Source organism: Leptodactylus fuscus, chromosome 5 (genome assembly GCF_031893055.1).
Source record: "Leptodactylus fuscus isolate aLepFus1 chromosome 5, aLepFus1.hap2, whole genome shotgun sequence".
NCBI classification, from domain to species: Eukaryota; Metazoa; Chordata; class Amphibia; order Anura; family Leptodactylidae; genus Leptodactylus; species Leptodactylus fuscus.
The window spans coordinates 85,075,643-85,101,998 of NC_134269.1; the positions used below are offsets into that span (position 1 = coordinate 85,075,643).

The 26,356-nt window shown below is 41.4% G+C and overlaps 1 protein-coding gene across 1 annotated transcript in view; it reads left to right on the plus strand.

Moving 5' to 3' along the window:
• The window catches only part of ENTREP2 (endosomal transmembrane epsin interactor 2), a 638,923-nt gene that overhangs the window by 599,251 nt on the left and 13,316 nt on the right, over positions 1 to 26,356 (plus strand). The window contains exon 9 of the mRNA XM_075273590.1: positions 594 to 1,178. Coding sequence (XP_075129691.1) covers positions 594 to 1,178 — 585 coding nt within the window. The remainder of the gene's footprint in view (positions 1 to 593; positions 1,179 to 26,356) is intronic.

Here is a 26,356-nt window from a genome sequence, read left to right on the forward strand (position 1 = left end):
CACCAGTTTTGCCTGATACTATTAGCGTGCTGTCTTTGTCCTTGGATAGTTATGTGGAGCTGTTACCAGCTACACACACACAGAGTATATAGGTTCTTATATAAAGGGCATATGTCAGCAGATCTTCTGCTTTTATTGGAGAATGTAATAATACTCGATTTTGCAAATGTGTCCTGGAAACTAATGCTAGAAAATTATACATATTTCTGAATTATTAAATACAACAATTAATATGATGGATGTGGATGTCTATAAAGTCCACTGGTATTATAATAATAATAATTGCACAAGAAGGCTATTGATAAATGACTGTACATAGATGAACACTGACCATTATGGTAAAGTATCTGACTACTGTTTAAAATTTCACTGTGATGATAAAGGTCAAGCTCCTTGTACTAAATGTAATGTAAAAAATCTAGGATGATACTGGCTATATATTGAAAGATACAGTATATTTCTGCCAAGAGGGTTTCCTAAGTCCCAGAAAATGCCTTTAATTAAATTTAACAGGATTATTGACAACTTCATGTATAATATACCATTAAAAATCATACTGTTGCTAATATTTATCTCCATGTTTTACATTGTAGTATCTGTGGACAGCACATCCATTCTGGTATCGGAGGTGGCCGATATACCTGCTCATAGTTGCTCATCAGAAGACCTTTGTTCATTAGAGGTCCAGGGTTCTTTACGTTCGGCGGACTTTTCTCCATATAGCACTATTCGTACAGCAGCTACAGGCAGTAGCTGTGCCAGTTTGGAACATAGTCTCCGGTGTGGCCTTCACCTCACCAATTCTCAGTGTTCACCAGATGATGATGGAAGCAGAGCTTCGACAGACAGATCTCAGTGGCAAGACTGTGAAAATTATACTCAGTCCAGGTCCTTGGACTCTTCATCGGAGAATTTCAGCACCCCAGAAAGAGAATCTCAACTATCAACAAAAGAAAGGAAAGTGTCTCAGCCATTGAAACCTATAAAAATGTGTTATGGTGTGTTCAGCCAACCACCTGGACAATGCCAACCATCACCAAGCACATTACCAATAAATCCAACACCTCACTCAGGACCGAAGGAAAAGACAGTTCAGCAGCATCATGCCAGGAGATATCGGATTGCCAGTATAGTCCGATCCACCAGTGACCCAGTCTCCTGCTCATCTAGTACAGAAGGTAAACAGACACTTGTAACAGTGAACTAGGCCTTGCATATTATGTTCAACCATGTTCTAATAAGAGTCCATGTAATAGACACCTCATCTAAAGGATTATAAGAATGGGAGAAAATATTTCTCATTGGGCTGAAACAATTTAGAAACGGTTAACACTTACCTTATAACATTAGAAGATTCATCTAAAATTAGGACAACCATGAAAGACTACAATATACTCCACAATGAGTGGACAAACATAGAGATATGTCCTTTTTTACCTGACTAGACATGTCCAGAGGTGTGTATCATATACAGATTTTCTAAAAAATCTGCATGGTTTTGTGATAAATTAGTGCAAAGTGATAAGTTACCATACCTGTCCTACTTCTGTCTACCTTTGGCCACCCAGTAGAAGGAATGAATTGCAGCCTTTCAAGCACTTCACAATACTGTATTAAATTGGTTTCACGAAAATATGAACTCCTGAAACAATCTGAAGATCAAATAAGTGTGGACATATCTGAGGACAGAAATATGATAGCTAGAATATTACTTTTTGATAGAGTCTCATGCAATCATATTGTTTTTAGGAAATTTGCTTAAATTGAGTTACAAAAGTCTATGTTCAGCCAATAAGGCAGATAAGGAGGATACATCTATATGGTGGTCTACAAAAACATTAATGATCATCATCTGTCAAGTTGTTTGTTATTCTACCTGGCCTTTTATTTGGTATATCAGTTTCTATATGTTGTACATACTTATACAAGGGCAGGTATGATCAGTTCCCTTTTGTAGGCTGATGTTATTGGCATGACTTATAGGGGAATGCATTCAGGCAACTTGAATATCTGTCCACTGGTGTACACAAACAAAAACACCTCTTCTTGGGGTGAGTTCACATCTACATTGAAAGCTTAGTTCAACTAAGTCACAAATTCTGTCAATCACAGGAAAAATAGAGCAGCACACTGTACTATTTTGTCCTGTAAAATGATGGACAACAATCAGAGGGGGTCAGTCTAAAAACGTAGGTGTCAATTTTATGACAGGTCAGCACTGTTGCTATTTTTGTTAGCTTGTTCCTATTTCATGCTGGAAGAAAGAAGGTAATGCAAGTGCCTTCCATATTGCCATATATGCCCTAACTCAAAGTACATCAAAGTATTTCTACCCCAAGAGCACAAGGAAACAGACATTAGTTATTTAGGAGCCTTGGGAAGGTGTCCATACTGGTTATCACCTAGCCTTCCACAAAAAATAGAATTAACTAAAAAAAAAAACAAAACAAAAAAAACAGAGTAAAATTTGAAATGGAACACATTGAGTAAATTTATACTGGGGGGAAATGTATTACAATAAGCATTGTGTATGCCAGTCTTAACTAAATCAGTGTAATTTTTGGATTGGGCATCTCTTCATCGGCCAGCCTAGGTCTATGTGCCAAAGAAGCGCCACAACTATTCTCATCTATGCCAGTTTAATGGCATAAATAGAGTAGGAAATTCCCCCACGGTGTTATGTCTACTGACTAGTATTGTACTCAGTACATGAGAGACTGCTTCATCTAATAACATATCCAAAAGCAGCAAGGTGGTATGAAGAAAATGGAAAAGAAAGTAGGAAGAAAAATATTAAAGATTTATGGCTGTGCTCTGTGGCGTACATCACTCTCTCAGCCATGCGGTTGGCATATGGTGTAGTATTTTTTCTAAGTCTTCCATTTACCGCTTTAGAAAAGAAAAAAATTGGATGTGTGTTTTTGTTTTTTGTTAGTGGTAAATGCTTCTTAGTCCCAAACATCTCCATAATTTGGTTCCTCACTAAATGTCACAAAACATGTAGAAAATATACAGCCTGGGTGATTGTCATAATTTAATCCATATTGGGTAGTTTTAAGGCAAGAGAGATAGATCGGATAACCTGGTTAGAAAGCAATTACCTTTGATCAATATAGAGCGCTTTCGATAATAAAACCCTGACAAAATATATCAGCAGATATAACAAGCAGTTTGACTTTAGTACCTGAAATGGATTCAGTATTTTATAGCAGGCAGTTACTAGAAAGAAAAGTTTCATGTTGCAGCAGCCCCAGCAGTTCCACCGTACAATGCCTACATTAATTAGGAAAGACATTTGGAAGCCTGAACAGAATTGAGAATTAAAGGCACTTTTACTCACCAGAAAATTACCAGACAAGTAATATGGTTTGTATCCCCAACTGAGAAAATGAGGCTGAACTTTAACACACTTACAGAATGATCCGACTACTTTAATGGTTTGTATTTCCAGCTGTGAATTCACAGTATGAGACTATATGACTTTTAGAAAGTCTTGTTTGCAAATAGGTTCTTGTTGACTTGTGTTTGGTAAATTGCTGCCTAAGTAGATCCGGCCTGAATCAGTTCAGAGACCTTTACAAAACTCGGCAAAATTACTGATTTTGTAAATGTATCTTGCTGCTGTTTAGAAAAAGCTGGAAAATGAGATTACTTTAATCATTTTCTAGCTGAACGCCACTAACAGGGCAACTGTTTAACATATGATAATAGTATTGTGCTTAATAAAATAGCTTGGTATAGGGACATTGCAAGCTTGACTTTTCCAGCCTTGCATACCATTTATTTTCCAAATACTGTATTTACATACTGGTTAATAGGAAAGGTTAAAAGGAATATATCATAAAAATCAGGATCTTAGCAAGCATAAACATTTTGTTAAAAATATTTACTACTTTTTTTTTTGTTTGTTTTAATGTAGATTGTGAGCCCACATAGAGATCACAATGAATATTTTTCCCTATCAGTATGTCTTTGGAATATGGGATGGAAATCCATGCAAACATGGGGAGAACATACAAACTCCTTGCAAAAGTTTTTTTGCCCTTGGCGGGATTTGAACACTAGGACTCCAGCGCTGCAAGGCTGCAGTGCTAACCACTGAGCCACCGTGTGGGCCCTACTACTTTTTTTTTTCTGGCACTAACCGTTTTGTATTGTTGATCTCAGCTTTGCTGTATAGACTGGTACAGGGTGAACAGGGATTAGGGGATTTAATGACAGCTCTGCTGTACTGTTGAAAGCATAAGTAAGGCAGTATAGTAATAATAATACATTTTATTTATATAGCGCCAACATATTCCGCAGCGCTGTACAATTTATAGGGTTCAGATACAGACATACATAACAAAGAACGTCATTTCACACAATGGGACTGAGGGCCCTGCTCAAAAGAGCTTACAATCTATGAGGTAGAGAGGGTGACACAAGAGGTAGCAGGGGCGGCATTGCTTATACAGTGTTCAGACAATTTTGTGCATTAGGAATTGTGATAGGCTTGTCTGAAAAGATGCGTCTTTAGTTTGCGTTTGAAACTGTAGAAGTTGGGAGTTAATCTGATTGTCCGGGGTAGAGCATTCCAGAGAAGTGGTGCAGCTCGGGAGAAGTCTTGTATACGAGCATGGGAGGTTCTGATAATAGAGGATGTAAGTGTTAGGTCATTGAGTGAGCGGAGAGCACGGGTTGGGCGGTAGACAGAGATGAGGGAAGAAATGTAGGGAGGTGCGGCATTATGGAGAGCCTTGTGGATGAGAGTAATAACTTTATATTTTATTCTATAATGAATAGGCAGCCAATGTAGCGACTGGCACAGACCGGAGGCATCGCTGTAGCGTCTAGCCTGATAGATGAGCCTGGCCGCTGCATTCAGAATAGATTGTAGAGGAGAGAGTTTAGTGAGGGGAAGACCGATTAGTAAGGAATTACAGTAGTCAAGGCGAGAATGAATCAGAGAGACAATAAGTGTCTTTAGTGTATCTCTGGTAAGGAAAGGGCGTATTCTGGAGATGTTTTTGAGGTGGAGGTGACATGAACGTGCGAGTGATTCAATATGAGAGGTGAAGGAAAGGTCTGCGTCAAATATGACCCCAAGGCAGCGGGCATGCTGCCTAGGAGTTATAGTAAGGCCTGAGACTGCAATGGATATATCAGGGACAGATCTGTTAGATGGTGGAAACAGTAGTAGTTCAGTCTTAGAGAGATTTAGTTTCAGATAGAGCGAGGACATGATATTAGAGACAGCAGAGAGACAGTCACTGGTGTTCTGAATGAGTGCAGGGGTGATGTCACGGGAAGATGTGTATAATTGGGTGTCATCAGCATAAAGATGGTACCTGAAGCCAAATCTGGCGATGGTTTGTCCAATGGGGGCTGTGTAGAGAGAAAAGAGCAGGGGGCCGAGGACCGAGCCCTGAGGAACCCCAACAGCAAGGGAAAGAGGGGAGGAAACAGAGCCCGCAAATGATACACTGAAAGTGCGGCCTGAGAGATAAGAGGAGAACCAGGAGAGCGCAGTGTCATTGAGGCCAACTGAGCGGAGCATAGTGAGGAGAAGTTGATGGTCAACAGTGTCAAAAGCTGCAGAGAGGTCCAGAAGAATAAGAAGAGAGAAGTCACCATTGGATTTAGCCTTTAGTAGATCATTAGAGACTTTTGTGAGAGCTGTTTCAGTAGAGTGCAGAGCGCGGAAACCAGATTGTAAGGGGTCAAGCAGAGAGTTAGCAGAGAGATAACGGATTAACCGAGAATAAACCAGGCGTTCCAAAAGTTTAGTAACTTTAAACTATACACACAGATGTGTGTTGTCTTCTAAGTAGTGGTCTGTGTCTATCATAGCATAGAGCTACTGTGCACATAGAAATCTATGATAGACTTAGGGAGCTGCAGACCCTGCTCTGCATAGATCACTACTTCAAAGACGATGAAGGACCTTGTAGTGACGTCATCACAGGGACAAGCCAATCACAGAGCAGTAGTGATGTTATCACGGGTCCTGTGCCACTAACAGGGAAGAGACAGAGCTGGTGATCGAAAGTAGGAGGAGGGACTTAGATAAAAGAACCAAGAGAGGAGGCGTGAACAGAGTATGATGTGAGGGGTGTACGGGAACGCCCACGGTGCATGGCAGGGCTCATTTACATATACGTTTAAAAGGTAATTCATTAAATCGGGGGGGGGGGGTCTTTTAACAGACGAATAGCTGGACTTGAGTGGCCTTTTTAAAGGCTATTCAGACATTTGTTTAACTAAAATAGTGAAAATCCAGTGATAGAGCCCCTTTAATATCTCACTTTCTGATCCAGATGCTGGCCCTTATTTAACAGTTGGTCCATAGTTACATACAGGAGAGGGCTCAACCTAAGAGACAAATTAGTCCACAATCACTTGCAACCTCTTAGACAAAATATATGAGACAAGTCTTTGGTGGCGCTTGCAAGGCCTGTAATTTTATGTGACAGAGCAAGATCTTTAGAAGTAACAGCACTAATAAGGTGTACCACAACTCAAAGTTTCATCAACTGTAAAACTTCAGGCTTCATTTACTTAATGATTAATTAATTAAATTTCAGGGGTTTAAATTGTCCTCCTCACCTGTCAGAGGAGTGAACTTTGACCAAAAATGATTGCATCGTGAGGACGACTGGACCTTCCCATTATGTACAGTAAAACCTTTTGGGTTAAATGATGGAATATCTTATGCATGTTTCATTTGAGTATGATTAACGGGTCAGTTGCTGGATTGTTATGCCTCTGTTATGGTTATGCCTCTGTTCCTTACTCTGTTTTTTTCTGAAGGTTATTATTCAGACTACTCTTGGTAGCCTGTAATATAAGCATAGTTATCTTAGATTCCATATGCATATGGCTATTATACATATTTTACCAACTTATGATAGCGACTTATCATTGATGATATGTAGTGTCTATCTGTGCCCCATGCAAGCGCATTTGTACCTATACTGCTGCTGACTCTGCTTACTGTGAACACTCCTGGCCATGTAGTGCTCACCTAATTGGAGCTTGATTCCAACAGGATGTGGCCTTTCCTTTATAGATTTGGCGCTCCCTATCCCAATTTTGCACTCCCACTCCCAACAAACTAGTGCTGAGGGTGGAACAGGCAGAAACTTTAGTTCTCTATATATAGGTTTTGAACAATACCGTATACAGTCACCTCTGATGACATGAGAGCTACGGTCTATATAGAAACACGTTAGCTGCTGGGGGATGTATACTGACAAGCAATACTGCTGTTTTTTTACCTCTCATATCACATAGCATGTTACCTTCACATTTATCAATGGTCAGCTGTGCACGTGGGGTCTTTGACTCTTAACATGGTGCTGCAAGTTGATTAAGATTTTGGCAGAGTCGCTGCTAATAGTTGTATGCTAGGGACTATAGTACTGGCTTGATACAAAGTTGCAAATTAATTAGACAAAAACACTTTATATTTCTGTAATTTCTGGCACTCAATATGCAGCATAGTCTGCTAACAACCATCAGCTACATCTTTTCAGCTGTATACATACTTAGCAGCTCTTATGCATTCAATAGAAATTAGGGCAGAATTTTACGGACACCTGTCCTTGTATACCTGTTACCCATATAAAACTTTATAGGTATACCTATATACATTTTGACCAGTCCTCCTGCCGCCATGCTATTTTTATGGTTTGGCCAGTTTTTTGGGGAATTTATTTGTTATTGTTTGGGCATTTTTTTACAGAGCTCCCATACTTGTTATTTGTATGGATCTTTTTAACAAATACTAATAAAGATTTAGCTTTTTTAATAACTCAGGAAGTGACTCACTGATTCTATATTAATTAACTATTCCGGGTACTCTTATTCAGATAATCACGTCTATAGTCACACATGGTAAATGTCTTACTGTATGAATATAACCAAAATATTCCATCATTATTATTATTACTTATTTATTTATATAGCACCAGTAATTCCATGGTACTTTACATTTGAGGGTTTACATACAGTACACAAAATATACAAAACAAATCTAATACTAACAGTGACCGACTGGCATAATGGGATGGAGGCCCTGCCGCAAGGGCTTACAATCTATGAGATGGTACATGCTTCAAGGTATACAAGCTTTAATATAAATAAACCAGATTCTTAAAAGTATATGCTGAGATGTTTCCTTACTGATAATGTGGCACCACTTTATTCCTACACTTAAATTCACCCTCCCATCTTAAATACTGGGCTCTGTATATTAGACCTTGTGATGAATAAATTGGGAGGTCCATTTATCGCATTAACCAGTAATGTTTCTGTTTTTAGTTACAGGTTCTGGGTTTTTTGTCTCTACATTTAAAGTAGCTAAGGTTGGCTAAACATACAGGGATGATAGCTTTTATCTCAAGCTGTTATGGTGCTGAAATATTCATGAAAACATTCCTGTTAAGTTGGTGTGAATAGGGCGTATATGTCAAGCAGCCATGTCAACATTTCTTTTTACTGTTGGGAAATCTGAATGCAAATCCCTGGTGAATGTTACAAAGAGTTGTGTCTAAGTATAGGCCTCTTTCCATAGCCTATCAGACCTGGAGGAAGTGAAACCTGTGGCTTGCTGGAGGGCAAGTCATGTCACTGTTGCCATCAGTATTCTTAACTTGCACTGGGCTCTTGTACAATTCTCAGAGCTGCCAATATAGTTGTCTGTGAGATGTCCAACAAAATACATGAAACACAAACAACCTTCTCTGTAGCACATCAATCATAAATTCTTTATTTCCGATAAAGATGTAAAGGTTGGATTTTCACATCGAAAACATATCAGAATAGATGATTCTGAAAAGTAATTGACTGCAGCAGCCTGGGATGGGTATAAATAAAGCTGTAAAATGGTTTATTGCCAAGCGGTTTTTCTTTTTTCCTCTTCGTTCTTGGAATCTACTTGGAAGACACATAAAATACAATAACTATATTATAACTTATATGGCATTTTTCTATATTATTTTTAATTGAAATATAGAAGCTCTGCAACTCATGTCCATAAGAACCTAGTTTTTGCAGCTCCACACATGCAAAGGGAATGTGAGAACATTAAAGAACCTATTAATCCTTTCAGTATGCTGCTACTCCAGTGCTGATGCTCCTGTATCCCCACCAGTCTCGGTTTACTGGCCCTGCAGTGATGATGTGCTATACATGCAGCAACTCTCTGACCTCAGCGGAGATGTTTCCATGTCTGGCACATACCTAGTGAGATACAGTAGTCACATGCATATACAGAACATCATCACTGCAAGACACAGCCTGGCAGGGACCACTGGATTGTCTAGGCTCTTTTAGAGGATGGAACAAGCATGTTTAAGTTTTTTTTTATGTTGTCACTAGAGATGAGCGAGTAGTATTCGATCGAGTAGGTATTCGAACAAATACTACGGTATTCGAAATACTCGTACTCGATCGAATACTACTCCTTCGCAGTAAAGATTCAATCCAGAACCAGCGTTGATTGACCGAATGCTAGTTCTGCAGCAGGCTCGTCTTTGCTAGTCGGGAGAGCTGGCAGCTTGCGTTATGCGGGAGCTGACTTTTTCTCATAGGAATGTATTGACCAGTGTTGATTGGCCGAATACTATACAGTGTACAGCATTCTGCCAATCAATGCTGGTTCTGCTGGAGGCTCATTTGTGGGGAGGCGGAGTTTAAGATCGGACCACAGTAGTGTCCATTGTGGTCCGATCTTAGATGAACCTCCAGCAGAACCAGCGTTGATTGGCCGAATGCTGTACACCGTATAGCATTCGGCCAATCAATGCTGGTTCTGCAGGACGAGTAAGGGCCGGTTCACATTAGCGCTTGCCTCCCATCCATAAGGAGTCCGCAGGAGGACCCCCTCGAATGGAATACCAGTGCAACTGCAAGCGCTGTGCCGTTAAAGCGCACGGACCCCATAGACTATAATGGAGTCCGTGTGGTTGCTGCGTGCTGCCCACACAAATCATTCGTGCGGGCAGTCCGCTGCAAGCACACGGACCCCGTTATAGTCTATGGGGTCCGTGCGCTTTAACTGCACAGCGCTCCTCCTCAACACTCCTCAACTGCCCTTTGCTCCTCCTAAACACTCTTCTCCTGCTACTCGTGGACTTGGTGACTCTCCTTTAGTCCAATAGTGGTTTCCCCTGAAACAAGCATTTTTTCCTATAGACTATAATGGGATTCGATATTCGATCGAGTAATCGAATATTGAGACTCGACTTGAAACGAATATCAAATCTCGAATATTTCACTACTCGCTCATGTCTAGTTGTCACATTTCCTGTACTTTGGCATTTTTCTAACTCTAATCTGTTGCAGATTTTGTTGCGTTTTTTTGAGCCAAAGTCATTCTTGGGTTACAAAGGGAATGGGAAATATACACCAAGAACTGATACCTCTACCCTGTTCACAATCCACACCTGGCTTTGGCTCAAAAAACGCAGCAAGCAACAAAAGAAACTGCATTTTCGCAATGTGGTTTCTCATCCTTAGTCTAAGGCCTCATGTAGCGTCCCGCAGCAAAAAAAAAAGCATTGCAGTTTTTCCCACATTACTTTTCAAAGAAAGTCCAAAAAGGTTGCTTCTGTGGACTTTTTGTTTCAATTATAACTATAAGGAAACCGCTGCCTTTTCAGTAGGTATAGTTGACACGATGTGATTTCCAAAGCCGTAACACTTTTGGAAATTGCAGCATGTCCGCTGCGTGTATTTTTCTGCTTTACTGTAAATGTAAAATGCTGCAGTTTTCTCTGCCGCATTTCAATCACGTAGAGAAGCTAAGGCCCCATATAGTGAGTGGCAGCCAAAAAAACATTGTGGCAACACATTGTGTTTTTTTCTGCAGCGTTTTTCACAGATAGCTGTTCCGTGCAATCGGAGCATGCAACAGCACCAACTTTTACCATTTGTTGCAGTACATCGGGACCTATCTTCATGTTAGTAGGCGACTTTGGGTGACAAGAGATGCTCTGGCAGACATAGCCAATCTTTCTTTTTTATTAATGTTATCATTTTGCTATGTTCTGTAAACTCCTAAAGTAAAATTAAAAATTAAAAAAATAAATCCATGCAAACTTTCTGCTATTATATTGTACATCAAATTTATAATTAATAAAATGCAAACAAAGTTTGCTAAATTTATAATGCAAGTAAAAAATATATATTTTACCAAAGACCCCAAAAAGCAAAACATATTTATGGCACAAAGTAAAATCCTAATGGAACAAAATACCCACTTGGCTTTGCTGTAATCCACAAACTGGAACAAAGCGATGCAATGAGTAATACTAACAGCAGCTGTCCTTATAATGGGCCGGTGTTTTCAGGAAAAGCTGCTCTCAAGGTTTCGCTGTATTTTGTGTTATTTATAATCCACCAGTATAATGGAAGCAATATCAGACAAGTGAAGAGTTATGGCAGGATAATGCACTCCTGATTCTGGAACAAACAACATCGGCCTCACTTTAGGCACTATGTACCATCGGGAGGCCGCTAACATAATACTTCTCACATAATAGTTAGTAATCACCTTGTCCACAGTATTGTATTACGGTAGACCTTGTAGAACTGTTCAAGGTAGAACATAAACAAGAGAAAGACTTCTTTAATTACTATAAAATCAAAATTAGCGACTAGGCGAGGTAAGTGAAGTGCCCAGTGCTGTTAATGGTCTAAGCCTCATATACACAACCGATTGTGCAGGGCAATGGTAGAGGCCATTTTATAATCAAATTCACATGGATGACATCCAAGTGTCTTTTGTCCCCCATTGACTTAAATGGGGTTTTTCTTCCTCTTCATTCTGATATCTTGGAGCAGGATAGGACATGCTCTATAAGCATCAGAGCAGAACAGAGCATTGAACTCCCCATTAGAAGAGCCTCGGCCTGTACACTTAGTCGTGTACATGAGGCCTAAAACAAGTAATGTGATAATCGGATGTAAAATCTCATTTAGCAACCATATTTTACTGTCCAAGGTAAAGCCTACATATTGTATAATGTGGCTTGTTCGTGGACCTTCTCTGTAACTTTGTATATGGAATCCTCTCTTCAGACAGTATGTTCTAGAGCTGTAAGAGATGTATAGATTGAATTATAGTTTTGTGGGAAAAATTCATTATATATTTTATTTTATTAATTTAAGGATCTATGCTTAGGAGTCCTACACAGACAGAGAATTACAAGGGATGTCTGTTACTGTATAAGACTGCCCACTGGACTCCTAAGCATAGAATGGACAAAGATGTAAATGAATATAATACAATTTATACTGAATCTTTCCCATATTACTGGATTACTGCTCAGGTTCTTACTATACAAAGTAACTACTGAGGAAGTTGAAATGTATTTGTCTTCTTATGAATGTGGTAGGCAATCTTGTGAACAGGTTGGGTGCAATTGATATATAAAGGAAGTCATATATAATACAGTAAATTGCAGAATTATAATATTTGGTAAACAGTCGCAAACATATATTTGAAAAAAAGGTTTTTTTTTCCCAGCATTGAGTGTGTTAGATGTGATGTTTATGGTTGGAATATCAGCAATATTAAAGGAAACCTTCTAGAAGGAAATTTAATAAGGTCCCTTTAGTGTTCATTAAAATTATAGACAAATCCAGAACAAGAAATTCTGTCATCTGAATGTCTCACTAAAGGGCCTTTACATGTCTTATGGTAGGATGCCTTTAAAATGACATGCTGTATAGTATCAGATTTTTTTTTTCAGATCAGTAAAATAGTTTGTCATCTGTCTCTGTTGGGATATCATTGGTGAAGGGAAGTGGGCAAACATGTGGGCAGTAAACTGTTCCCTGAGTTGTTGTTCGGGAGACCACAAAACAAACTATTAAATATTCTGTGTTCTCCGTCTGCCATTCAGAGCTTTACAACAGTGCTGTGACCTCTCCAGTCACATGCTTTACAAACAGAAGTTTCAACTCTGCCCTTATAGGGAACCCCCGTAATCACAATGACCGCCATGTAGAGGATAGGGATACCTTTATGTACAGATCTATGTAAGCCATCACTAATAATATACAACATGCCTTTAAAGACGCACAACTGTTTATTCTAAAAGTAAACTGCAAGGATATAGTAGGTAGACTAAATGTATATATTGTACCCATGCCCTATCATAAATATCGCCACCAGGCTTTGTGATTAGAGATGAGCGAACAGTGTTCTATCGAACACATGTTCGATCGGATATCAGGGTGTTCGCCATGTTCGAATCGAATCGAACACCACGTGGTAAAGTGCGCCAAAATTCGATTCCCCTCCCACCTTCCCTGGCGCCTTTTTTGCACCAATAACAGCGCAGGGGAGGTGGGACAGGAACTACGACACTGGGGGCATTGAAAAAAATTGGAAAAAGTCATTGGCTGCCGAAATCAGGTGACCTCCATTTTAGACGAATAGTGGATTTCAAATCCGGGTCATATGAGAATGTGAACTTTGTGACTATGAGACAGGGATAGCTGTACAGGCAGGGATAGCTAGGGATAACCTTTATTTAGGGGGGAATGTTATTAAAAATAACTTTTTGGGGCTCTATCGGGTGTGTAATTGTGATTTTTGTGAGATAAACTTTTTCCCATAGGGATGCATTGGCCAGCGCTGATTGGCCGAATTCCGTACTCTGGCCAATCAGTGCTGGCCAATGCATTCTATTAGCTTGATGAAGCAGAGTGTGCACAAGGGTTCAAGCGCACCCTCGGCTCTGATGTAGCAGAGCCGAGGCTGCACAAGGGTTCAAGCGCACCCTCGGCTCTGATGTAGGAGAGCCGAGGGTGCACTTGAACCCTTGTGCACCCTCAGCTCTGCTACATCAGAGCCGAGGGTGCGCTTGAACCCTTGTGCACACTCTGCTTCATCAAGCTAATAGAATGCATTGGCCAGCGCTGATTGGCCAATGTATTCTATTAGCCTGATGAAGTAGAGCTGAATGTGTGTGCTAAGCACACACATTCAGCTCTACTTCATCGGGCTAATAGAATGCATTGGCCAGCGCTGATTGGCCAGAGTACGGAACTCGACCAATCAGCGCTGGCTCTGCTGGAGGAGGCGGAGTCTAAGATCGCTCCACACCAGTCTCCATTCAGGTCCGACCTTAGACTCCGCCTCCTCCGGCAGAGCCAGCGCTGATTGGCCGAAGGCTGGCCAATGCATTCCTATGCGAATGCAGAGACTTAGCAGTGCTGAGTCAGTTTTGCTCAACTACACATCTGATGCACACTCGGCACTGCTACATCAGATGTAGCAATCTGATGTAGCAGAGCCGAGGGTGCACTAGAACCCCTGTGCAAACTCAGTTCACGCTAATAGAATGCATTGGCCAGCGCTGATTGGCCAATGCATTCTATTAGCCCGATGAAGTAGAGCTGAATGTGTGTGCTAAGCACACACATTCAGCACTGCTTCATCACGCCAATACAATGCATTAGCCAGTGCTGATTGGCCAGAGTACGGAATTCGGCCAATCAGCGCTGGCTCTGCTGGAGGAGGCGGAGTCTAAGGTCGGACCTGAATGGAGACTGGTGTGGAGCGATCTTAGACTCCGCCTCCTCCAGCAGAGCCAGCGCTGATTGGTCGAGTTCCGTACTCTGGCCAATCAGCGCTGGCCAATGCATTCTATTAGCCCGATGAAGTAGAGCTGAATGTGTGTGCTTAGCACACACATTCAGCTCTACTTCATCAGGCTAATAGAATACATTGGCCAATCAGCGCTGGCCAATGCATTCTATTAGCTTGATGAAGCAGAGTGTGCACAAGGGTTCAAGCGCACCCTCGGCTCTGATGTAGCAGAGCCGAGGCTGCACAAGGGTTCAAGTGCACCCTCGGCTCTCCTACATCAGAGCCGAGGGTGCGCTTGAACCCTTGTGCAGCCTCGGCTCTGCTACATCAGAGCCGAGGGTGCGCTTGAACCCTTGTGCACACTCTGCTTCATCAAGCTAATAGAATGCATTGGCCAGCACTGATTGGCCAGAGTACGGAATTCGGCCAATCAGCGCTGGCCAATGCATTCTATTAGCCCGATGAAGTAGAGCTGAATGTGTGTGCTAAGCACACACATTCAGCACTGCTTCATCACGCCAATACAATGCATTAGCCAGTGCTGATTGGCCAGAGTACGGAATTCGGCCAATCAGCGCTGGCTCTGCTGGAGGAGGCGGAGTCTAAGATCGCTCCACACCAGTCTCCATTCAGGTCCGACCTTAGACTCCGCCTCCTCCAGCAGAGCCAGCGCTGATTGGCCGAATTCCGTACTCTGGCCAATCAGCACTGGCTAATGCATTGTATTGGCTTGATGAAGCAGTGCTGAATGTGTGTGCTTAGCACACACATTCAGCTCTACTTCATCGGGCTAATAGAATGCATTGGCCAATCAGCGCTGGCCAATGCATTCTATTAGCGTGAACTGAGTTTGCACAGGGGTTCTAGTGCACCCTCGGCTCTGCTACATCAGATTGCTACATCTGATGTAGCAGTGCCGAGTGTGCATCAGATGTGTAGTTGAGCAAAACTGACTCAGCACTGCTAAGTCTGCATTCGCATAGGAATGCATTGGCCAGCCTTCGGCCAATCAGCGCTGGCTCTGCCGGAGGAGGCGGAGTCTAAGGTCGGACCTGAATGGAGACTGGTGTGGAGCGATCTTAGACTCCGCCTCCTCCAGCAGAGCCAGCGCTGATTGGCCGAATTCCGTACTCTGGCCAATCAGCACTGGCTAATGCATTGTATTGGCTTGATGAAGCAGTGCTGAATGTGTGTGCTTAGCACACACATTCAGCTCTACTTCATCGGGCTAATAGAATGCATTGGCCAGCGCTGATTGGCCGAATTCCGTACTCTGGCCAATCAGCACTGGCTAATGCATTGTATTGGCTTGATGAAGCAGTGCTGAATGTGTGTGCTTAGCACACACATTCAGCTCTACTTCATCGGGCTAATAGAATGCATTGGCCAATCAGCGCTGGCCAATGCATTCTATTAGCGTGAACTGAGTTTGCACAGGGGTTCTAGTGCACCCTCGGCTCTGCTACATCTGATTGCTACATCTGATGTAGCAGTGCCGAGTGTGCATCAGATGTGTAGTTGAGCAAAACTGACTCAGCACTGCTAAGTCTGCATTCGCATAGGAATGCATTGGCCAGCCTTCGGCCAATCAGCGCTGGCTCTGCCGGAGGAGGCGGAGTCTAAGGTCGGACCTGAATGGAGACTGGTGTGGAGCGATCTTAGACTCCGCCTCCTCCAGCAGAGCCAGCGCTGATTGGCCGAATTCCGTACTCTGGCCAATCAGCACTGGCTAATGCATTGTATTGGCTTGATGAAGCAGTGCTGAATGTGTGTGCTTAGCACACACATTCAGCTCTACTTCATCGGGCTAATAGAATGCATTGGCCAGCGCTGATTGGCCGAATTCCGTACTCTGGCCAATCAGCACTGGCTAATGCATTGTATTGGCGTGATGAAGCAGTGCTGAATGTGTGTGCTTAGCACACACATTCAGCTCTACTTCATCGGGCTAATAGAATGCATTGGCCAATCAGCGCTGGCCAATGCATTCTATTAGCGTGAACTGAGTTTGCACAGGGGTTCTAGTGCACCCTCGGCTCTGCTACATCAGATTGCTACATCTGATGTAGCAGTGCCGAGTGTGCATCAGATGTGTAGTTGAGCAAAACTGACTCAGCACTGCTAAGTCTGCATTCGCATAGGAATGCATTGGCCAGCCTTCGGCCAATCAGCGCTGGCTCTGCCGGAGGAGGCGGAGTCTAAGGTCGGACCTGAATGGAGACTGGTGTGGAGCTATCTTAGACTCCGCCTCCTCCAGCAGAGCCAGCGCTGATTGGTCGAGTTCCGTACTCTGGCCAATCAGCACTGGCCAATGCATTTCTATGGGGAAAAGTTAGCTTGCGAAAATCGCAAACTGACAGGGATTTCCATGAAATAAAGTGACTTTTATGCCCCCAGACATGCTTCCCCTGCTGTCCCAGTGTCATTCCAGGGTGTTGGTATCATTTCCTGGGGTGTCATAGTGGACTTGGTGACCCTCCAGACACGAATTTGGGTTTCCCCCTTAACGAGTTTATGTTCCCCATAGACTATAATGGGGTTCGAAACCCATTCGAACACTCGAACAGTGAGCGGCTGTTCGAATCGAATTTCGAACCTCGAACATTTTAGTGTTCGCTCATCTCTATTTGTGATAAATATCGTATACATGCCTTCTTATAAATGTTGTGCCCTATGATAATTATCGTATACATGCCCTCTCCTAAATGTTGTGCCCTATGATAATTATTGTATACATGCCCTCTCCTAAATGTTGTGCCCTATGATAATTATCGTATACATGCCCTCTCCTAAATATTGTGCCCTATGATAATTATTGTATACATTCCCTCTTATAAATATTGTGCCCTATGATAATTTTAATATAAATGCACTTTCCTAAATATTGTTCCCTATAACAGTTATCATATACATACCTTCTCCTAAATATTGTGCTCTAAGATAATTCTCATATACATGCCCTCTCCTAAATAGTGCCCTATGATAATTATTGTATACCTTTCCTCTTATAAATATTCCATACTATGATAATTTTCATATACATGCCCTCTCCTAAATATTGTGTCCTATGACAATTATCATTTATATTCCCTCTCCTAAATGTTGTGCCTTATTATATTGTACTGTATATATACATTCCCTCTTATAAATATCATTGCTATGTGGAAATCATGATACCCTCTGGTTACCCTTTGTGTGACATATTTCATCCTTAGTCACTGGAATTATTCGCTCTCTTTAAATCCAATGTTCTTTTTAGTGTATACCATGGTTCTGTTGTCTCAAAGACATAAGAAACTGAGTAACAGATCTGTGTTATACAACAGGGACAATGGGAAATCTAGGCTCATAATGGAATACTTCCACAGGGAAATGATGTATAGATTGCACATCTCCCTTCTATTTCAGTACTCCTTAAGTTTATGATTGTCATGGTTAGGTGCAAATAGTATTAGAATTATGGAGAACAGAAAGTCTGAGAGCGGAGAGAGGATTACTGGGCTGATAGTGACATTTGTCCTCCTATTTTTATGTAATAATTTGATTAGTGCCCTTGCGGACATTTTGCAGTCACTGTGGAGATTTTCATTAGTGAGGACATGGAATCCCTATTGCACAGGAGATTCCTTTGTTGCTTGTCTTTTCGCTACAATCAGTCACACTAAAAGCTTGACAGATCACCCAATTGGATTTTCAGAGCTTTAAAATAGAGTCTCAGGAATAGAGTAGGACAGAAGCATTTATCATCCTGCAGTCTCACATGATGTATGCCCTATGAAACTACTCAAGCATTTACTTTTTTCTTTCCAAAAATATCTACAGTGTACCGTATTTATTCACCTCACATCAGCGCAATCTGTAGGATATTTCTTTACAGAGTTCTCATACATATTATTAATGAACTGTGAGTTTTACAATATCATTTAATATAAGGATCTGAAATAGGTATAAATATGACATTTCTATAAGATAGCAGCAGGAAGGGATGTCACAGGAGACCCTGGCAATTGTTTCCGAGCTTCTCTTATTCTTCATGATAGATGATGTCCAACTCTAGGGAGTTGTGAGGAAATCCTGGAGATGATCAAGTCATGATGAGGAAAGGTTCCTACGACTGTTGTGCAGCAAGATCTAGTCATTTTTTTTATAGCAAACTAGCTCATGTATATATCTTAACATTGAATGCAAAGGTAGCAGAATTCTGATTTTCCATGCAGATTTTTGCACTATAAATCTGCAGCAGATAATAGTACAATGCATATATATATTAAGTGCAGAAATTAATTTGCAGTACAGTTTTATACGGATACTTCTCCAGTGCCATCTGCTGGAAAACCTTTTTGAGGTAAAGCCTCACGTTGCGAAAAAACAGACCTTTTGCAACTGCGAAAGCACCACAGCAAAAACGCTGAATTTTACAGTACCTGCAAAGTGGATAGGATTCTGGCTAATCCCATCCCCACATTGAAGGGAAAAAAATGCCTTTTTGAAAATTGTGGCATGTCATTTATACTTTCAGAAATGCTGGCAGTTTCCTTATATGTATAAAATGGGCAGAAAGTCTGGAGAGAAAAACTCAATTAAAACACCAGGAAAAATGCTACAGAAAAAAACACCACAATGCATTTCAGCTTAAGGCCTTGTTCACATCTGCTTTGATAATCTGTTCAGGGGAGTTCACATGTGGACCCCATTTCTGAACGGAATACCAAGCACATCGGCAAGCGGTGTGCAGTGAAAGCACATGGACCCCATAGGCTATAATGGGGTCCGTGTGCTCTCCACGTGCTGCCCGCACAGAACATGCAGACAGAAAAATAGATTGTGATCTACTTTCCTGTCCGCATGATTTGTGTGGGCAGCGCGTGGAAAGCACACATACCCCATCATAATCTAAGGGGTCCGTGTGCTTTCACTGCACAGCGCTTGGCAGTGCGTTCGGTAGTCCATTCGGGGGGAAATTACAAGATATTGGGCTGCATGCGCAATGTTGCTTTGCTATAGTGTTGGTACAGATCTACCAGACAGGAACTCAAGTAAATAAGATTACATTCAATAAAATAATGGCTGATACTCAGTTATAATATTAAACAGAAGCCCATCATTGTCAAGCTACAATTCCTACAACCAAGAAACCATCAGTGGAAACTTTAAACCCAAAAAATGTCTATGACCCTTCTTGAACAAAATCTTCAGCTGAAAGATATAATTTTGTCTAAGTTAACCAACATCAGGTCCAGACTGGCCCACCGGAGCATCAGGAGGTTCTGTAATAGGGCCAGCTACATACAAGAGTAACATGAGGTCAAAGTGTAGACAACCCCATCTGACAATTGTAAAGCAGCAAAAATGAGATACGAATAAAGAGTGTTCAGAGACTAAGTACGCAATCCCAGCATATGTTTCTATATCACTGGTGTCTAATGTGTGTGGTTGTCTCTTGCCTTTCTTCTGACCACACTTGTGTTAGGATTGGGTCCCGCAGGGTTCTTGCTCAGCACACAGCGCCACCTGCGGGTCAATCTAACTCTCACCCTCGGCTGCAGATAGTGAGGTGCCTGGAGTGTAAGTCCAGCTTTCGGCCTACTGAGCATGCTCAGACCTATTGGAGCCGCTCGCAAGCTAAGTGCCATTTTGTCCCTACTGAGCATGAGCGGTGAGGTCATGACCACCGCCCCTATTGGGCGGGGACTTGCCTTTAAATAGTGTGAGCCGACGCCCACCCGGCGCTCACACTTTGAAGTTTGTTAAATGACAGTAGTTCAGGGCTAGGCCCCAGTTTCCAGGCAGGTGTACAGACTAGGCCTCTGTGTCGGGTTTCTCTAGCCTCTATCTGCTCTGTAGTTAGTACCCTGTAATTCCTGAACTGACAGCTCTATACCAGGGTTAGGAGCAGTAGACATTGTTCCAGCCCATAGAGTTGCAGCAGGTTTGGGCTCTTAGATAACCTCTTTAACTGTCAATCTTCCTTTACTCTCCTGGCTGTTGCAGGAGCATGTTTAGTTGCTGACCTGGGGTGACTGTTAACCCTTGGCAGCCTTGCCTTTTCAGCTGTACTGTGCACCTGTCCAGTGAGGTTAACTGGCAGGGATTTCTTGCAGCTTGTTCACATTAAGTATCGCGTCACATATCTGTCAATGCAGTTTAACTGGTAGAGAACTATTCAGACATACAGCCGCCTGTGGACCTCGCTGCAGTGTCTTGCAGACTAGAGGTTCTGTTGTTTAACCCCTTAGTGACCAGCCTATTTTGGACCTTAATGACCAAGCCAAATTTTGGAAATTTGCCCTGTGTGACTTTATCAGTGAATAATTCTGTAACAGTATAGCACATCCAAGCGATTCTGATATTGTTTTTTCGTGACATGTTGTACTTTACTGAGAAGGTAAAATTAGACTGATATAACTTGCGTAAATTTATTTAAAAACTTGCAAATGCTGAAAATTTTGAAAATTTTTCAATGTTTTCCATTTTTAGCTGCGATATCTCACATATACACAATAATACAGGGCAAAAAAGTTAGTAGTTATATACTTCCAAATGTTCCTTTTGTGTTTCAAGCATATTTGAAATAATTTTAGCATATTTGAGTAACTTAGACAATTTACAAGTTTATCAAGTTTATAAGCAAATTTTGGAAATTTTGAGTTTGTCATTTTTTCCTGTACCAAGCTCTGTTTGCAAACAGGAATTGGTGGAATAATGACAGAACCTCCCATTAAATGACCCAATTTGGAAAACTAGACCCCTTCAGGTATTCTTTGAGGGGTTTAGTGAGTATTTTGATCAAATAAATATTGTTTTGCAAGAATTATTACAAATGATGAAAAAAATGACATTTTCATTTTCTTCAAATATATGTCATTTTAAAGCCAGTTTTTTTGCACACAACACATCAAAAAGAAGAAACACACCCCAAAATATATCACCCCACTTCTCCCGTGTTAAAATATGTCCATTTTGTGGCCTTAGTCCTATGTAAGCACATATAGTAGGGCCTAAGAGGTAAGGAGGGCCAATTGGATTTCAAAACACAAATTTTGCTTGCAGATATTTTAGGCCCATTGCACATGCAAACAAGATTTGAGTTACCAAAGCAATTGAAAACCCCCATAAATGACCCCATTTTATAAACTAGACCCCTTAGGGTATTTATTGAGGGGTATAGAGAGTACTTTGACCCCATAAGTTTTGAGAAAATGTGCGTCAAACAAAAAAAAAAATCATATTTTTTACACAAGTGTCATTTTATAGGCAGTTTTTTTTGCACATAACACATGAAAATGAAGAAAAACACCCCAAAATAGATGACCCCATTTCTCCTGTGTTCAAAAACGTACACTTTGTGGCCTTAATCCTATGTACGGATGCACGGTAGGGCCCAAAAAGAAGGGAGCACCAACTGGATTTCAAGACACAAATTTTGCTTGCAGATATTTCAGGCCCATTGCACATTCAAACAAGATTTGAGTTACCAAAACAATTGAAAACCCCCATAAATGACCCCATTTTATAAACTAGACCCCTTAAGGTATTCATTGAGGGGTATAGTGAGCATTTTGACCCTATAGCCATTTCACAGATTTTACTAAACTTGGGATGTGTAGGTTAAAAATTACTAAAATGTCCCTTTATCCCCAAAGTTTTCATTTTCACAAGGGGTTAAAAGAGAAAAAGCCCACACAGTTTGTTACACAATTTCTCCTGAACACGGCAATACCCCATATGTGGCCATAATCTGCTGTATGGGGACATGGTGGGGCTTAGAATGGGAAGAGCGCTATTTGGCTTTTGGAGGGCAGATGTTGCTGGACTAGTTTTCAGGTTCCATGTCGCATTAGCTGAACCCCTAAAGTACCAATACAATGGAAAGTCCTCAGATGTGACCCCATTTTAAAAACTACACCCATCAAGGAATGTATCAAGGGGTATTATCATTTTGAGCCTAAAAATGCTTCCCAAAAATTAATGTACAAAATGAAAATTGAAATTTTGAAAGAAATCTGCCATCTCGGTGCCCAATACGTTGCACCCACTTTGTGTTGTCAGAGACCTACACTCCTAAAACTATTAAGGGGCCATCCCGAGGGGCAGAAAAATATATATGTGGGTGTAAACTGCTGCTTGGGCACACAGCAGGGCGCAGAAGGGAAGGAGCACTGCGCTTTTTAGCTATTGGGGTACAGAGTTAGAGGGACTTTTGGGGCGCCATGTTGTTTTTGCAGAGCCCTGGAGGTGCCAGTAAACTGGAATTCGCCAAGAAGGGACCCCATTTTGTAGGGGAAATTTTAGGGTCTCGGCAAATATGACATGGTGTCCAAACACCAACAATCTAAATCTGCACTCCAAAAGCACATAGCGCTCCTTCACATCTGCGCCCTGCTGTGTACCCAAATGGCGGTGTATGCCCACATGTATGACATTGGTGTACCCCGGATAACGGACTTAATGCCATATGTGGATAGAAAGGCTGTTTGGACACAGCCGGGCACAGAAGGGAAGGAGCGCTATTTTGGTTTTTGGAGCACAGTTTGGTTTTTGGACGTCACTTTTGCAAAGCCCCTGAATTACCAATAAAGTGGAATCCGCAGACATGTCACGCCATTTTGGACACTAGCCCACAGATGGTATTTATCAAGTGGTGTAGCGAGCATTTTTAACCCTTGAGTGTTGCATTTATTTGGTTTCCAGAAATGAAATTGCGGCTGATAATGAGAAGTTAAAAATGAAGTTTTCCAGGGATTCGCCATTTCAGTATCTGATATGTTGTGCCCGACTAATGTCAGCAGAGATACACACTCCAAACACTGGTAAGCGGGTATCCCGGGCACAACAGCTTTCAGAGCGTTCATCTCTGATACAAGGTGGGCACAATATATTATGCACTGAAATGACAGATTCCTGGAAAAATGGTCATTTTCACCTTTCACAATCATCTGCGTATTCATTTATGGATAATAAGTTATACCAACATTTGGGGGTTAAAAATGCTGTCTGTACCCCTGGATAAATCCTTCAGGGGTGTAGTTTCCAAAATAAGGTCTCATATCAGGGGATTCCACTTTACTGGCGCTTCAGCTCTGCAAATGTGTCATGGCATCCAAAAACCAAACCGTCTGTGCTCCAAAAACCCAATAACCCTTCTTCCCTTCTGTGTCCGGCTGTGCCCTAATATCAGTTTATACCCACATATGACATTACGTACGTTATCCCGGGTACACCAGTGTCATACATGTGTCATACATGGGGCATAATCTGCAGTTTGGGCGCACAGCAGGGCGCAGAATGGAAGGAGCGCGATGAGGCTTTTGGAGTACAGATTCAAATGTTTGGTATCTGGCTGCCATGTCATGTTTGTAGAGCCTGTAAGGTACCAGAAAATTGGATTCCCCAAAGGAGTGACCCCATTTTGAAAACTGCACCCCTCAAAGAATTTATCAGGGTGTGTAGTGAGTATTAGTATCCCAGACGTGACTGCACAGCGGATGGCGAAGAGGGAATATATAAGCTGTGCGAAGAACATTGCAGACACCAAATTCCCTACTATGTCCCAGTAGCTCCTATGATTGGGGGAGTCACTCTGGGGGTCACTTTGGGGGCACTTCTGGTGTCTTTTCGCTCATAAGCTCTAAATCTGGGGTGTCCCCTGATATTCGCTCGCACAGATTATATATTCCCTACCTGCCGCAACCAGTTGTGTTCTAATGATTTGGCGATTTTGGGGTTGTTTGTCTTCACATTACTAGATGCTATATTTTCTTTATTTTTCTGGTTACATGGCCATATAAGGGCTTGTTGTTTGCGGGATGAGATGTATTTTGTAATGACACCATGTTTGGGTGCCTACAACTTATTGAATACATTTTATTAACTCTTTTTTGCTGGATTTTCTAAAGAAAAATAAATTCTAGCATTGCATTCTACCTTTTAAATTTTTCGCCATGCAGCGTACAGTATAAGTAACATGTGTCCTTTATTCTGCGGGTCGGTACGGTTACGGCGATACCTCATTTATGTTATTTTTTAATGCGATACTAATTCTGTAGAATAAAAACACATTTGGGGACATAAATCAATGTTTTTTGTATCACCATCTTCTGAGAGGCGTAACATTTTTATTTTTTGGTTGACAGTGTTGGTTGAGGGCTTATTTTTTGCGGGACAATGTGCGCTTTTTATTGGTACTATTATGCGGTGATTATGACTTTTTGATCACTTTTTATAGCATATTTTGTAAGGTGAGATGGCGAAAAATCACTACTTCCGGCGGGTTTTTTCCGGGTTTTTTTTCCGACGTTCACCGTATACATTAAATATTGTTGCAGTTTTATTGTTCAGATTGTTACGGACGCGACAATACCAAATATGTATTGTTTTTATTAACTTTTAGGGTTTTTTTAATATAATTCATTTTCTATAGAAAAAAGGGAATTTTGGGGCTTTATAAGTTTATTAATTTTTATCAGACACTTTATTTATTTCTTTTTCACTTTTTTTCTCTTACTTTGTCATGTGTCCCTTTAGGACACTTGGATTAGTGATGCTTTGATAAAAGCATCACTAATTCTCTATTAGACGCTGCAAGACACAGCTGTCAGTGTCTTGCAGCGTCTGGAGGAAGTCAGACGCAGGGGCTGCCTGCGTCTGACTTCCTCTTCCCCGGGCAGGATCAACCAGGTATTGGGGGTCTCTTGGAGCTTGGGGTCACTGGCCAGACCCCAGGCTCCATGTTAGAGACATCGGCACCCCTCGATCTCGCCGCGGGGGGTGCCGATTCAGCCGGCACCGTCACGGAACCGCTTCAGTTCCGTGATCATGTTTGATCACGGAACTGAAGGGGTTAAAAACCCCCGATCGGAGACCCCTCCGATGGGGGGTTATGGAATGGGGTCTTAGCTGTTAGATACAGCTAAAATCCCATCCAATTATGTCGGCACTTACAGGGAATCCTTCCCTGACTGCCCGACATAGTTTTCCTATAGGGCAGTCAGGAAGGACCTGCAAGTGCCGACGTAGATTCCCTATGGGCCGGTCGTTAAGGGTTTAAAATATTATATATATATATATATATATATATATATATATATATATATATATATATATACACACACAGAACCGTAACAACCTGTCAAGAAAAGAAGGGTAGAGTCAGGAATACATGCACACTTGGCAAAGCATGTTATAGAGGGGGGTGCTGGGAGAAATAGCCCTTGGTAGAACAAATGTTATCTAAAGTTTATGGCCACCTTTAGACTAGTATGGGCTAGAAAGATTGTTACAGAGAATTTCATTTGCACATACATTGATTTATCTTATATTTTGGTTTAATGTTATGACATTTGGCAATGTATTATAAATTTAACAAAAGGGCCGATCCAATCTATAATTCCCTATTAGTTTGGATTACAATATACTTGTATACAATTGATGGCTTATTATCAGAAAGACAGTCGCACCATAAAATACAGTATGACTGGGAGTATAGCCAAAAATTATTATGCACTCCTATCATTAAGGATCATTATCTGTCTCGCACTACTCACCGAGACAAGAGCTAACATTTACTGATCACTGGTATTATATGCATTTGATGGCTAAAATTGCAAGCGGATGAGAGACTGAGCTATGGATGAAAGAGAAGAACTGACAAAACACAGCTGGCGTGTGCATTTGGCCCTTCATAATACATCCAGAACTAATGATATATGATCACAGTTAGAATATTAGCATCGTTGTAATAGAGGAGTCACATCTTCGCTTGTTGTAATA